General features: G+C 37.8%; 1 protein-coding gene across 2 annotated transcripts in view; it reads left to right on the top strand.

The window, feature by feature from the left end:
• Positions 1-14,858, top strand: part of NELL2 (neural EGFL like 2) — a 132,633-nt gene that overhangs the window by 109,621 nt on the left and 8,154 nt on the right. For both annotated transcript variants that reach the window (XM_064422490.1, XM_064422491.1), the window contains exon 16: positions 6,828-6,968. In XM_064422490.1, coding sequence (XP_064278560.1) covers positions 6,828-6,968 — 141 coding nt within the window. The remainder of the gene's footprint in view (positions 1-6,827; positions 6,969-14,858) is intronic.

The following is a 14,858-nucleotide window of genomic DNA, read 5'->3' as shown; positions in this document are numbered from 1 at the left end:
ATTATTTTTATTTTACAGTATTTACCTAGTTCTTCATGGCCGATTAGGTGCTCTGAATTTCAGTTTGTATTTGCTACAAATGCACTTCCTTTGATGATATTTGGTGTGCAATGGGAGGCATAGTTTCAATTATTGGTGTGATCTGTGATTGATCAATTTTTCACAACAAAGAATTGTTAGCAGGGCCACATGGTGAAGCAGTCAGTGGAAAATTCCCTTTGAACACATTTCTATCTAATTTTGGAGCACTGCCACTGCCACACATGAAATACCAACACGATTGAATTTCTTTTTGCTGGCATTTAGCAGGACCTATGGGGGTGTGCAGAAATCAATGGGGGATCAGGAGTCTGGAAAATTGCATACTTGAAGAATTAATGAACTATAATTCTGTATTACATTCTCAATCACATTTTGCTTCCTTTTCATTAATGTAACTAAATTAGTTTTCCATGGACAGGGTACTTTATAAACTGCAATCATGGTCTTGCTGGGATTAAAATGGAAAAAAAAAGACCTGTTATAATAATAGCTATTTTTTCATGCAACATGACAGTTGGAAATTTTTAGTGAAGAACATATCATCTGCAGCACTGACTCCACCTGTCACAGCAATTTTAAGATGACTTAACCAGAAGTTCTGCTAGATCTGGGAGGTGTTGAGATAGAAGCAGGAACTCCAAAGACATTCCAAATACTTTTTTTTTTTTTTCCCCAACATGGGCCTTATTCATTTTCCAGGGGAGCAGGGAGAGGAAGTGCCACAGTCTCTACTCTTCTCTGAAGGCTGTATCTGATATAACTGCTGTATCTAGTGCTGTGTAGAGAAAGTCCTTCTGTTCATGGAACTGTGTTATGGTAGGATAGAATTGTGGGTGACTCCTCTCCTTGCTGTGTCCCGTGGGCCATCCGTAATCTTGCCCTTTAGGATTTAAACTTGTAACTGGATAAAATGTTGGGATGAAATTGTAATTAAAATCAAGAATATTCTATGGTTTAATGACAACTTTGATGTGAGAACCCATACAGTGAAAAGAATGCCCTAGTACTCAAGATATGATATCATATCTTTAAAGAGTTCCTCAGACATGACAAATCAGAGTGAGACTGTAAACAAAATCAGGCTCTAGGAATGTGATTGGCAAAAGAAGAAAGTTCTTTTTGAAGTCAGGCGCAATGTTAGAGAAAAAAAAAGGGAGCTGATCAAACTTTACAAAATAGACTTATGAGTCATTCCAAACAACTTAAGTTTTCTGGTATAACTGATATCTTCCTGGTTATCTAATATCTTCCTCTATTAGCATTCTTAGCCACTCTATTCTTGAGGGTTTTATTCCTCTTTATGATATTTATATGCATATGAGAATGAGTGGGGTGGGAATCCCAAAATCCTTAGTGTTTTGTTTTAACAGTAAGATAGCTCCAGTGTATTGAACTACTTTCAGAATCTTACATTTCTCGACCTTGACCTGTTTTTTTGAATAAGATCTCAAATCAAAGGTCTGTTTGAACAGGAGGGTCTTTTCAAGTATCATCATATTAGAAATCTGTTGACACATGAAAAACCAACAGAAACACTTTTGGTTCTTAAATACAAGAGATGGGACTCTTAAAATTTGCAGCAGATATGAACCCTTTTCAAGACTAGTCCAGAAAATTGAGTCCCTGATAGCAAATACTTCATGTAGTACAGTGAACTTCCATTTAGTCCTACTGAATAAGGCCTTTTCCTTGTTCCATATGTATTTACTAAAATCAGGTAACCCAGACATCATCTTAATCCTACTGTATATTCTGTTATCTGAGCTTAAATCTGAATAGTTGAAACATGACCTTTTACATACAAGCCAGACATAATATCCTTGAAATTGTGTTGACATATGCAAAGGCATATCAGAGTCTGACTGTTCCAAATGTACCCATGAAAAAAAAAACCCAACAGATATTGAAGATTTATCTGTTTAAGCAGCTTCCAAGTCTCCTAAACCACTTCTTCAATGATCTGTTGCTGAAATTGTTTTTCTTTCAGTTGCTTGCACTGTATTTATACTATATATGGGGCTGGGGTGTGGATGGCTCAGGAGGTTAGTGTTAGACTGGAAAGGCTGTTACCATTAAAATGAGATCTCAAATTTAGGCTGAATCAGGAGTGACTGAACATTTTGAAAGATGTTGCTGCTCATTAATCTCTGTAGCCACACCCAGTGACAAAACCCAATTAGCACTGGGAGAGATTATTGCAATTGGGAGTCTCTATTAATTGGCAGTCTTAGCTAAGTGCCATATATTATTCTGTCACAAAACACCTTCCAGTGTGGAGACAGCTAAGTCCTAAATATACACAGCTTCCAATCTGTGGTGTTGTCTTCTTGACAAGCAGGGACTTTGGTTTGTATTGACCTGGATAAAGCAGTTTATGACAGAAAATATTTATGGACTGTGTTGTGCTGCATGTCTCTTTAAGTTTGTGAATGCAGGCTTTTCTAAGAGGAGGATTTGGTGATTAACATTTAGTCTTGAAGTGAGTAATATAAAATGGTAGCAACACCCCTCCCCCACACCATGGTTCTTTGGTGAGTGCAGCTTGACTACATTGGAGCTTGATCCTGTTGCTGGATGAAAGAGAATTGCTATCTTTCTAATTGGCAATTTTATACCACTTTCAGTCTTCAAAAAGTCATATTATACAGAAATTCTTTAATAATATGAATCAGACAGCTACTTCTCCTTTGCTTTTTTTTGTACCAGTGGATAATTTGCTAATGATCTTATTTTACTCTTCAGGGAGCAGAGTTTTCTCAGTGTTCCCAAGAGAAAAGGGTATAATAGCTAAAACTGTTGGCACAGTTAAGGACATGAGTGATCCTGGGGTATAAGGAAGGTATTTGGGAGAGCAAATGTCATGTCAAGGGGAGTTAGGCATATACAGCTCTTACTTTCAAAATGCCTCTGATTTTGTGTATACTTTATTAGAGTGAGGCCTCAGCAAAAGAAATAAAAAAAATTGAGTTGAAAAATGGATAACAAATCTATGGAAATAGGAAGGCTGACTGGCATAAATGAAAATATAAAGCCTTTTGCTAACTTTCTTTTATAGAGTAATATTTCATTTTCCATGCTTTTCTAGTACAGCATCAAACAGGACTTCATTATCACTTGTAATATTCCATATAGCCCACTGGTAGACCATAGTCACTGGCCAAGCAAAACTTCAATCAGTTTTTCTTCTCTTGTCAGCTCACACCTCTGACAGAGCAGCTGCAAGATGATTCATCTAAGAAGGTTTCACCATAGGACAGGGGAAAATTATTTCTGTCTGCTTTTCCCATAATAATAAGATAATTTCAGTTGTAGATACTTTCGCAGCACTTCCTGAGCCATGCTATGCCTCTTTGAAAACAGAAATCTTTTTATCCAAATGTCAAGAAATTTTTCCATTAAATCAGTGCTTTTTCTTTATAAGACACATTTTTGTTGCAGTTTCCTGTTTTACAGAGTTGCAACAGTCATATTTTGTCCCATTACAGAGCACGTTTCTAAGTGAATTAATAATCAGCATTAGCTGTGAGAATTAAAACAAAATTTTATGCATAAGGAACATCTATATTCTGAAACCTACTGGCACATGCATAAGATGTCATTTGCCTAAAAAGTTAGTGGTGAGAAGTGTTTTGGATTTCCTTTCTTTGCTGCAAAATCCTGAAAGGAGTAATGGCTTATTCAGCATGGGTGCACCAATGGTTCCAATGCCTGCAGTCTGTGAGGAGTAAGACACTCTTCAAGACCTGCAGTGTGCTTCCATACCTGCTTACGTTGAGGCTTTCTTACATAACTCCACTCCAACTTCGCATGCACTCATAAAACCAGAAGAATGTATTTCTTTGTTTATTGATATTGGATAAAGCATTTCATCCCAAGTAATACTTCTTGTGTTACGGATTCATCAGCTAGTTTGCAAATAAATACAGAGAAGCTGCTTTTGTTGTCACTTTACCAATACTGACGTGACGTTTGCGGCTTGCTCTTCCTGAATAATCAAGGAGTTCATCGGAGTGCATTCCGCTTGTGCATGTGATATTGTGCATGTGATATTGTGCCTACACTTACAAGGCTTATGGATTCACAAATAATTTTTTCTGAAGAGAGGAGTACAGGCTTTCTTTAATTCATATCTGTTACTTTGACCTAAATAACACTTGTTTCTCCAGCTCATCACCAATAAATACATTCCACTTCCCCAAAAGAAGTGGAATCCAGTGCCATCCAGTGTCTTAATGCAATGTTATTAAGTAACCAATATGAAGATTAGCATCAAATCTTAACAGCAGCTCTTCTCCTTCAGCCTCTGAATGGACATGCACTATTGGTTCTCTGGGGTTTGTAGCTTTAGCCAACCACGAGTCGTGTTGTACTGGCCAGGTGATCTCAAGTGTTTAGCGGGGTCACTTCTGTTCTGCCTGACGAGCTGGCAGCCAGGCAGCATTTTCCCCAGGGGTAAGGGAACTTCCAGATTGCAGTCCTTTCTTCTTTTCTTTTCCTTTTTCATGAGTTATCTGTGGCTTTCTGAGAGAGTAGCAGTAGATAAGACACAGACTGCAAGCCAACCTTTTCTCACTACTGTAACATAATTTTCATTGATCTTCCTCTGATCTCTCAAGCACCTCTGAGGTCCCACTGGCTCTTGGCTGCTCACAAGAAAAAGGCCAGAGTTTATACTGATTTAGAAAGAAACACACTGAGCAGTGGAAGACTGTAAAGGTTTGGCATTTCTCAGTCCTGCAGCACAACTACTCAGATGATTATCTTGGAATTCATAGTGGAATTGAATTTTTTTTTAAAACCAGTAGAGATTTACAACTTAATTTGTGATGCACAAAGCAGCAAAATATACTGCAATTGCTGCAATATTTCAGCAGGAGTATTGGTTGTTTTCATTATCATAAAGACTGATAATGTACATCAAGGGTGCCTGTTTAGAGATACTGTTGATAGAAAATCAGATTGATGCATCATAGCAAAAATTTCTAATGAGATTTTGCCAAGGATCTGTAAAGCTTTTAACAACTGATATGCTCATGATACAGTTACACAGTTATTCCAAAGAAATTTTTAAAACAATTATTTAGCATGTAAATAAAATACCCAGGATGCATCCCGCATACCCCTGTCATATATAAGAAAAACACAACTCAAAACCAAATATGGGTGACTGTGCTATACCTTGTAGTTTATGCAGGTGTTCCCCACACACTAATATTTTTATTACCTTGAAATGTGGAACAAAGTGTTCTCAATGGATGATGAAGTCTCACAGTTTTATAAAATTTATTTTTCAATAGGTTTCACAAAATACTTGGTAAGAGTATGTCTAGCCACACATTATTATTGTCAGAAAATAAATTCCTTACTTTATTGTAGCTCATATTTTATTTCCTTAGCCAGTTTATACTTTCTCCTATGAAAATAGCAAATTACATAAATGGGAGGTAACAGGGACTATAGGCAGAATTTTGCTATATTTCTCATGTATCTCAGTGGTCACCTCACACCTCTGTGTATCCTAGAGGATGCTAGGTCAACTGCTGATGTACTTAATTTGTTGCTTCAGTTCTTAGTTTTAAAGATTCAGCCTTTAAAGAAAGGTTGAATCCTTGCTTTGGCCAGAGTGGCCAGTACACTGCGGGTTTATTCATTGTTCAAACTCATGGTGTAGGGTGATCAGAGCTTTTTGTTTCTGAAGGCAGTTTGCACATGTTGTGCCTCCCTTTGTGTTGGTTCTGTAAGCACCTCTCAGTCAGCTTGATGCTCAGATAGGTATGCTACTTCTGGTGTAAAACACAGTGATAAGGCAGTGATCTGATAGGGAACAACTGAGTTTTATTCCTGTTTGACTCCATACTCCTGGTATTCCCTAACTGTTAACAACACTCGTACTCTGGGATCTAATCTTTAGTACAGCTTGCTGTGTACTTGAAGGCACTGGAAATGAACATGTCACAAAGCTCCAGAGAACTCTGGAACATCTCTGCTAAGTCCATGAGTATGGTCTTTAGAACATGCTTTGGTGGATTTTGGATCTAGTGAGTGCATTAAAAAAAAATAAAAATCCATTCTATGATAAACTGTTACTGTAAAGTTTAGTCAGTGGAAGTTGGTGGTTTAAGAGACACATTTCCCAAAGGAATTTCCAGGAGAAGGGCAATGTGTTGTGTTTTGCCCGCATTATTTAAGCATTTGTTTGGAAACCCAGTTGTTTTGTTTGATGATTAGAGAGGAGCCTGCAGTCAGTTATGTTGAGGTTCAGAGGTGCTAGTATAAATCAACAGGAACTCCACAGGACAGGGAAGTCCTTCTAACCTAAAAGTGGTGTCACTAAAAGCAAAACCAAGGACCAGAGTAAATTTTGAATGTTTTTATATACCTCTAGGAAAAAAAAAAAAATCTTTATTTTATCAGGTAGCCTGAACTACTCAAAGGGTTAAGGTCTTATTATATGAACTGGGACCTAATTATTTTCTTCATATTAGGGGCAGTTTAAACAGATGTCAGATTACCTGTCATGTTTTGTGACAAAATGAGTTGTTACTATGTAGGCAGTAAATTGTGATTAGCAGTACCTCTGCTGCTGTTAGGCCCAAAATCATTAGCCAAGTACTTTTATGGAAACAATTAAAAATTTCACTGCAATTAATTCTGCAAATTCCAGTGTTAGTAATGAAAATAATTCTGTGAAACCTAGAAACACCAGGGGTATTGTTCTTTCCTTGAATGAATACAGCAATTTTCTCTGTGTGAATTTTCTTCTGTTTTGTTGTTCTAATAAACAGACATTGATGAGTGCTCGGATGGCTTTGTTCAGTGCGACAGCCGTGCTAACTGCATTAACCTGCCCGGCTGGTACCACTGCGAGTGCAGAGATGGCTACCATGACAATGGAATGTTTTCACCAAGTGGAGAATCCTGTGAAGGTCAGTGTCTAAAAAAAGGTGGGGTACTGTTATGGTTCACATGAAAGTGTCCAGAAAATGTCTGGTGTTTCAGATTGTACTGGTCAAGCGTTGTCTTGAAAACTGCAGTGAAATTTAAACCTTGACCCAAAAGAATTACAGTCTAAATAAGCATCATCATCAAAGGCAAAGTAATATAAATAGGAATATTCCTATAATGTGGACCATTAGTGGAGCATTTCTGTGTTTTACTAACATAATAAGTAAAGTCAGGCATGGTGATTGAAATGCAGTTTCTCTGGCCCTACATCTGCTTCTGTGCCTGTCCCTTGCATAAGTGATTTCCCGTGGGCTGGTAGCATGCACTGTAATCTGTCACTCCACAGTAATCTGCTTATTTGTCAGATTCTTTGTGTATAGGAAATGGGCCTCAATCCAGACCTCATTTCTTCCACTTTGTTTTCCTCATGCACTGAAATAGTTCTTGATAAAAATATTTCCCATTGCAGAAAATGATTATGCATCCCTGAGACCCTTACCTGTACCTTGGATATTCTGTGGTGTTTCTCCCCTGTAATGGCTAACTACTTCTAGAAGGCTGCAGTTTGCAGACCTACATTACAAACTAGGGAGCTCAGTGGACATAGGGCTGGTGTAAGGTGTAGTGGACAAGAGAGTGACAAGGGGGGGACAAGGAGATGGAAAGGTTTTCTGTGTTCATGAATGATGTTAGAGAGAACAGCAGATTAATAAGAACACAATTACTTTCAGATGTAGAACTCTTAGTATGGAATGTTATTCAGCTTGTAAGGTATTTCATGCTGCTGCTCTTAAATAACAGAGCAAGCCAATCTTTTTTTGCCATGGACTTCTCAGGGCAAAATGATCATCCTTTCTCCCTTCTTTGTCTGAGTGCTGAAATATTCAGTGCTCACAGTCTAAGCTTTCTTATTGCTGTTTAAACTCACATTGGTGGGCTGCATCGGTCCCAAAGGGAAGCAATTGAATTAATTTCTCTAAGGCAGACACACAGACAGTTCTCCAGGAGTGAGAATGACCTTTCTGGTATACCCATCATCAATACTTTATTTCAACACATTTTCATCACAGCTGAAAGCCTGTATTCCCAGGAGGAATTGGCAATTTAAGGCAACCACTGCTTTCATAAGTCAAGCTTTCTTTGTCAAGAACTAACTAAATGTCAGTGTTAGCCGGCCAGGAGTTAGGACAGGAAGGTGCAAAGAATAGGTTGTGATCCCTCTGATGATAACATTGCACTTCTGTCACTCATGGCACAGGAAATAAATACTCCAGCCAGGTATTTATGGAAATATTCTCAATATCCCAAGTTTTATCTTCAGTGTCAGTATAATACTTACCTGGTGGGTTGAAGATGGTCGTTTGGCACGTGCTGTCTCAAGAGAGATACACAATACAAAGTGGCTGTGTTATGATGTGTGCAAACAAGTATCAATTAAGCAGCAAATTCTAAACAAGTGAAAAGCCCAGGGAAAAGAAATGTGGGGATTGCTACATGTGTACAGAAGCTGCAATTATTAGACTGTTTTGACCTTTTCTATGAAGAGCTAACAGCTCTTTATTAAATATACACAGAGGATAACAAGTAATTAGAATTAAATCACAGATGCCAGAAAACTATCTTCATTGCTGATAACCCTAGTGATTAACAGTGGAACACTTCCAGTTTGATTGATTGCAGCTCCAAACGTTGGGATCCTTAGCAACTTAAGATCACAGAATTATAGAATGTCTTGGATTGGAAGGTATCTTAAAGATCACGTAGTTCCAATCCTCCTGGGCAGGAACACATCTCCCTAGACCAGGTTGCTCAGGACCCCACCCAGCCTGGCCTTGATAGGGAGGAAGGTTAAATATTTGATTAGTTTTACCACATCACTTTTTATTGGATTGGTACTGGTGACATGTTGTCTCAGATAAAACCAGAAGGGTGTGAAGAGACAATCTGAAATCCATTGCAGTGTGGAAAGCTGAACTTGCAGTAGCACAACACTGTAGTGCAGAAGCAATCGTCTTCTCTGCTGTTGGAGCTTTCCACTGTAAGAGATTTTCCTACTGGGTTTAGAGACAAAAGAAAATTGATTGATTTGATAGTTCTTTAGTAACCCCTGGTTAGATGTGATTAGATTGAGCTGCTGGTGGATGGTCTTTTAGACAGTCACTTTAATGGGACAGCAGCTTCCAGGCTCTACTAATCTCAAATTTCAAATCACAGTTCTCCACTACTCACTTTCAACTCTCCAGCATCCTCTGAAACTTTCTGTCTGGTGCAAGTGCTTCAGCTTGCAGAGCTGTAGAAGGAACAGTGCAAGCTACTTCAAAGTAGTGTTTTATATAGAGTGCGTAAGAGGCTTGACTTGACTCATGTTTTGTAAGTTTTAGAGTTGCTTTGAAGGAAGTTCCTTCTTCTAGAGGAAATAACCTTTAAAAGCCAAGGAAGATTTTCTTTCTTGATTGTTCTAAAAAATCTGGATCAGTTTGTGTCCCCTGAACATGTGCTGATAATAACTGCACAAAGCGTTTCAGTGATCAGTGTAATCAGTTCTTTGTTTCCTTCAGCAAAGACTCCAGTTTTAAAAATTCATATGTAAATACCTCTGTTAAAATCACAGATGCAGAGGAGCATTTCCTTAAACGACTTATTTTAACAGAATTCCAATGCTGCACCTATCCCTTTTAGGACATCATACCAAATATTCCTGCCTAGAGCTGGACTACTTGGTAGCACTAGACTTTGTCAGTGCTTGATTATGAAATAATAGTTACTGAATTGCCCATTTTACACATCTATTGACCTTGGTTACTGCTGCTTCTTTGGCACAACTGAGAATATTGAATGTTTTGACTAATGTACTTGAAAGCAAAAATTCGTAATCCCATTTTATTGTACCTACAGGCAATGGAAGACCTAGAGATCCCTTTGCTAATAGTTTTGATTCACATTATACCCCTAGGTAGACCTATGGTGTCTATAAAAATTACTGAGAGAAATTATGGGAAATGCAGCTGTAGGGCTTCAACCTCTTAGCAGCACTTGCTGTTTTTCCCTTGGAAATAAAATTATGTTATGCCTTGTTATATTTCTGGAAAAGTGAAATATCAGCTATGTAGTTCTTGAGACTGTATATGGCTTTGGGAAGTCTTAAATTTTATATATGTAAATATAGCACTCGGTATGGTATATTAACTTGTATCTTCTCGTTGCCCCTGACAGCTTTTCTTTATAGTTTCTTGAGACAGTCTTATTGGTACTGAAGGATGTCTCTTATGTACCATTTCATAAAGAAAGCTGGGCTAAGGAAGTAGATATTGCATCCTCAGGCTTCATTGTAGTAAAAAAAAACTAGAACAACTAAGGGCAAAATCCTAAAATAAGAAAGTTCAGGCCCCATTAATGTTTGCCCTGCAGTTCTGTGTAACATCCTGATTCCTTTGAATTTGTCCTTTGCAATGTCTAAAAGCTTCCATAATCAGTTGAAGAGGGAGGCTATATTGGTTTGTACCAGAATAGTGCAGGTTGTGCCTCAGCAGTTGTTGGATGTTTGGCACACATCCACATGCAAAGAAAGCTCACCTAATTAAGGCAGCCCCTTAGGACTTACCAAGAGTATCTGTCAGGTACCAGCTGTTGTTAGTATAGAATATGAGATCAATGTACCTTCACTCTCAGCAGGTACTACATTCTTTAAATGAGACAGATGCAAATGAAAGATTCGGATAGATCAATCCAGAATGCCCAATTCATAAAATAATCTTTTTTTTGGTTGTAAGGGTTTATCCATATGTGAACTCTCATTTGGGCTTTCTGTTCTGAAGTATTTTATGGATTTTTTCTGTCATCCTGCTCCCAGAATTAGAATCACTTACTTCTCTGTGTGACAGAGCAGCAGCCTGATAGCACAGAGGCTGAGCTCAACTTGAAGTCTGTTTTCAACAATTCAGGATAATGAGGGATGGAGGCATATTACAAGCCTCAGTATGCTCCCCAGCCTAACTGACTGGGCAAAGTCCAAAATGGTCACTCCAGCATCTATGTCTCTGGATCTGGAAGGCAGAGGAATTGCTGGCTGTCAGGATGTCTCAATTTATCTCACACTGCATCCAGTATTTTAACAAATACATGAGATTTCTTGAAGTTGAAAAACCACTGTCAGTTTGGAGTCCTACACTTAGATTTATCAGAAGCTTTGTTTTTGACAGCAATTAAATGAAACAGGAAATAAAAAATCATTACTCGTCAGCAGCAAACATTATTAGCACTCACAAAGCTCCATCAAAATCCTTTTGCTTTTATTCACGATCATTAAAGGTCAGCAAATAAAGTGACTGCTTTCTTTTTTGCGTTTATCCCAAATAGAGCTATAGGCATTAAGGCTTCGATATTGGATTTGTGAACCCAACTTAACCATCACCCAACAGAAGGCAGATATGGAGACACATTAGTATTTCAATATTCTGGAGTGTGGGAAGAAAACAAAATGTCCAGAGTCTCATCTTTTATAAAGGAAGTGATAAAATAGAAACTTGACCACTATGTTTTGTAAGACAGCAATCTGAACACATTTACTGTATAGGGAAATGACATTTCTGTCAAGCTGATGTTACCAACATCTGAAGTCTCAGCTCTTCATCTTCCACATCTGGTAAGCACTCTCACAGGTGGCTTACATGAACTCAGAAATAAATTATTCACAATTCACTCACTCTTTGAAGAATGATTACACCGGTCAATAGATCTACGGAGGACAGAAAAGAACAGAAATAGAACTTTCTGCTCAGACGAGCTTGGGTTCCCTAGCAAATGCACTCCTTCCTTTTTTGCCTTAAGCAAAAGGTTCTCAGGTGTCCTGGTACTTTCACCTTGCTGACGTAATGCTATTCCTCAGAGCAAAGGTAACTGAGAAACTTCAGTTGCTTCAGAGCAAAGAAACCGTCCACCCTCCCGAGTCATCTCTTCCAATATTTCTCAATGATACAAATGTTCCCCTTTTCTTTAAAAAAATGAAAGTTTAACCAATATCATCATGATGAGACATTCTGAATCAGAGGTTGCTTGCTGCTCAGGGCCAAGTGAAATGGTGCTTTGTCCCTCTGCATTTCTTTGACTACCTTTTCCAAGAAAGTCAGAGAATCTCTTAAATACAACTTGGGGTCACAACCTGGAGCAATTGAAATTCCCATTTTTATGGAGTTTTCTATGTCTGCAGTCTCACAAATACTGCAAATGGAGTTTAGTCATTCTAAGTACTGTCACCATACTGTATGGCTTTAGTCTGGTATTTTTCCTGTGTAGGCAGTAAATTATTTGTAATAGAATTAACTCCTGGTTTTCTGTAACATATATCACCACTTCTTCTCCCATGATATTTCTTTGTTAATGCAACATTAAGTTGTAAGAGATGATGGTAAGAAAAGGAAAATCCTTAAAAATGAGACAGATGAAAGCTGCTGTAATTTTTCCTGTAGGTTAGATAAATAAGAACTGATTCTCAGTTTAGCACTAGATAACTAATTACATTTAATTTCTGTTGGGTTTTTTTATTGGGGCAAACCTCCAAGTCTTTTGAGACATAATGTTCTAGTGTCCTAACATTCAGGTTGCTTGGTTCTTAAGCAGTGTGTTGTAAATAGCCTGAAGTGAACTATTTGTTTTTGAGTGGTTTGTGGGGGACTCTTTGGGGTTTTATTGTGTTTTGGTTTTGTTTGGGAGGGAGCTGGGGGTTATTTGTATGTGTGCTTTTTAACAGCATGGAAGCAGTCATAGAGTGGCTTTGTGGCTGGATAGAGTGGAATATGTAATCTGTAGCCTTACCATTTTCCCTTTTCAAACACAAAAGATGCAGCACCCAGTGTCCCTTGTCCATAGCCGGTTATGGCTGTAAGCACAATTTCAGTAACATAATTCACCATCTATTAAAAGTCTAAAGTAAAAAAAAAAATGAACAAACTTTTGCTTGGTATGGGTGATTTGTGTGCAAGTTCTTTGCTGATAATGCCTGAAGTTTGATGTGGATGAATAATGCAGATGAGAGTTTCATGCGTGAAAAGTTGGTGTTTCTCTTGCTGCATCATAAACACACTGCTGTTTCTGATTAGGTTAGAATCAAAATGTAAATAGCTTCTGCTGTGACTAGGGATATTTAAATTGCCCTATCCAGAACATTTATTTTCATAAATCAAACAACTGAAAAAAACAAGATTAGGAATTTTCAGTAGTTCTCAATGCCGGATAAGCTTGGCTCAATACCAGAGTCAATGATGAAGCCTCCATTATTTTCAGTTACTGGGACTGTGTTGAAAAATAAACCTCAGAAGCCATTTTCTCATGGGAAAATTGTGAAATAGACTTGTATATAAGGGCCGAAAGCAGAGTCAATGTTCCTAGGATCACCATTTGTTGTTTAAAGTAAAGCTTTCTTATTTACATGACAGCTGAACTTTGTCCAGTTACCTCATTAAGTATGTCTGCCTTCTGTTAAGTAGATAGGTTGCTGAATAGTGACATTATAAATTTATGACAGCTGTGTGAAAATTATGTATAAAAGTGTGTCCTAAACAAATGAATACAATTTTTGGAAAGTAATTTGTCAAAAAATTACTTTGATAATAAAGATAATATTGCTGTTAATCTGAATCATTACATTTAAACTGAATTTTTGTGTGTTCTTGTTATTGCATGACTTAAGAATGGCTATACCTTAATTTTAAATTGCCACATTATGTTATTTTCTGGCTGGATTTAAGACAAAATATAGGCAGGAGAGAGCAGCTCTTCCATCCCTCTCCTCTGCCCAAACCAGCATCACTCAAACCATTCCTGTTAGCTACTTTTCTAAAAACCTTCAAGAATTTTTAGAAAACAGTTTGGACAGCCTCTGCAGGGCCACTGTTCCACTGGTTATGTATCCTGGCTGTTGGGGTGGGTTTCCTGTCTGATGTGCCAGTGATGTTTCAGACACAGTGACTTAGGTCCATGATCCCAGTTATTTTCTGTCCTGTCACAACAGTGACTGCCTCCAGATGCCTTGGAAGGCAGCGAGGTGGAAGATGTAGAGATCTGAGATGATTCGCCTGTTCTGGATTATCTGTTACATAAATAAGTGCACCAGGGGCCCTAATACATTAAATGTATCCAAAAATCACAATCTCTCCAAAAATCTGTTAGCACTGAAAATTGAATATCTGCCTGGCTTTTATATACTTTTGGCTGTGCAATTGGTTTTTTCCTCTTAGGATTCTGTAGCAGTGAGTGTCATAGTTTGTTTACTCATTGTATGAAAAGTTATTTCCTTTTATCAGGCATAAATTTGTTGTCTTTCTGTTCCATTCACTGTCCCTTGTCTAGTGTGTTAGCCAATATGGAGAAAAAAGCTCTCAACATGTCTTGGAGTATTCTTGGGGTTTGGGTTTTTTTGGTTATGTCCCTTCTTGCTGATGTTCTCTTAGACATGAGCAATCCATGTCTTTTTATTTCTTCTCAAGTTATTTTTCCCTCAGTCTTCCCAGAAGCCTTAGTACTTTTGCAATTTTTTTTAAGATTATGCCACTGTTACAGCATGAAGTATTTGGAGGAAACCCACTATGCTGCTGATTTGTACAATGGAGTTCTAATAATTTCCCTGCTGTTTTTCATCCTAATTCATATTTATGTTAACAACTTGTTAACTTTTTTGGGTTTTTTGACCATAGCCATGCTTGGAATTGAAATGGTAATTGAATTATTTTGCTTTAAACTGAATGTGATTGAGGTGGATTGGAGGTTTAATTTCTGTTTTTGAACCCAAGGCTGAGTGTTTTGTTTTTCAGGTTTTTATGCTGATGGTGAAAGATACATGTATGGTCATATTGCTTATTTTATCTCTCTCCTCTGAT

Source organism: Passer domesticus, chromosome 5 (assembly GCF_036417665.1).
Source record: "Passer domesticus isolate bPasDom1 chromosome 5, bPasDom1.hap1, whole genome shotgun sequence".
Taxonomy (NCBI): domain Eukaryota; kingdom Metazoa; phylum Chordata; class Aves; order Passeriformes; family Passeridae; genus Passer; species Passer domesticus.
Note: the sequence above shows the minus strand (reverse complement) of the source record. Positions and strands in the feature narration are given on the sequence as shown.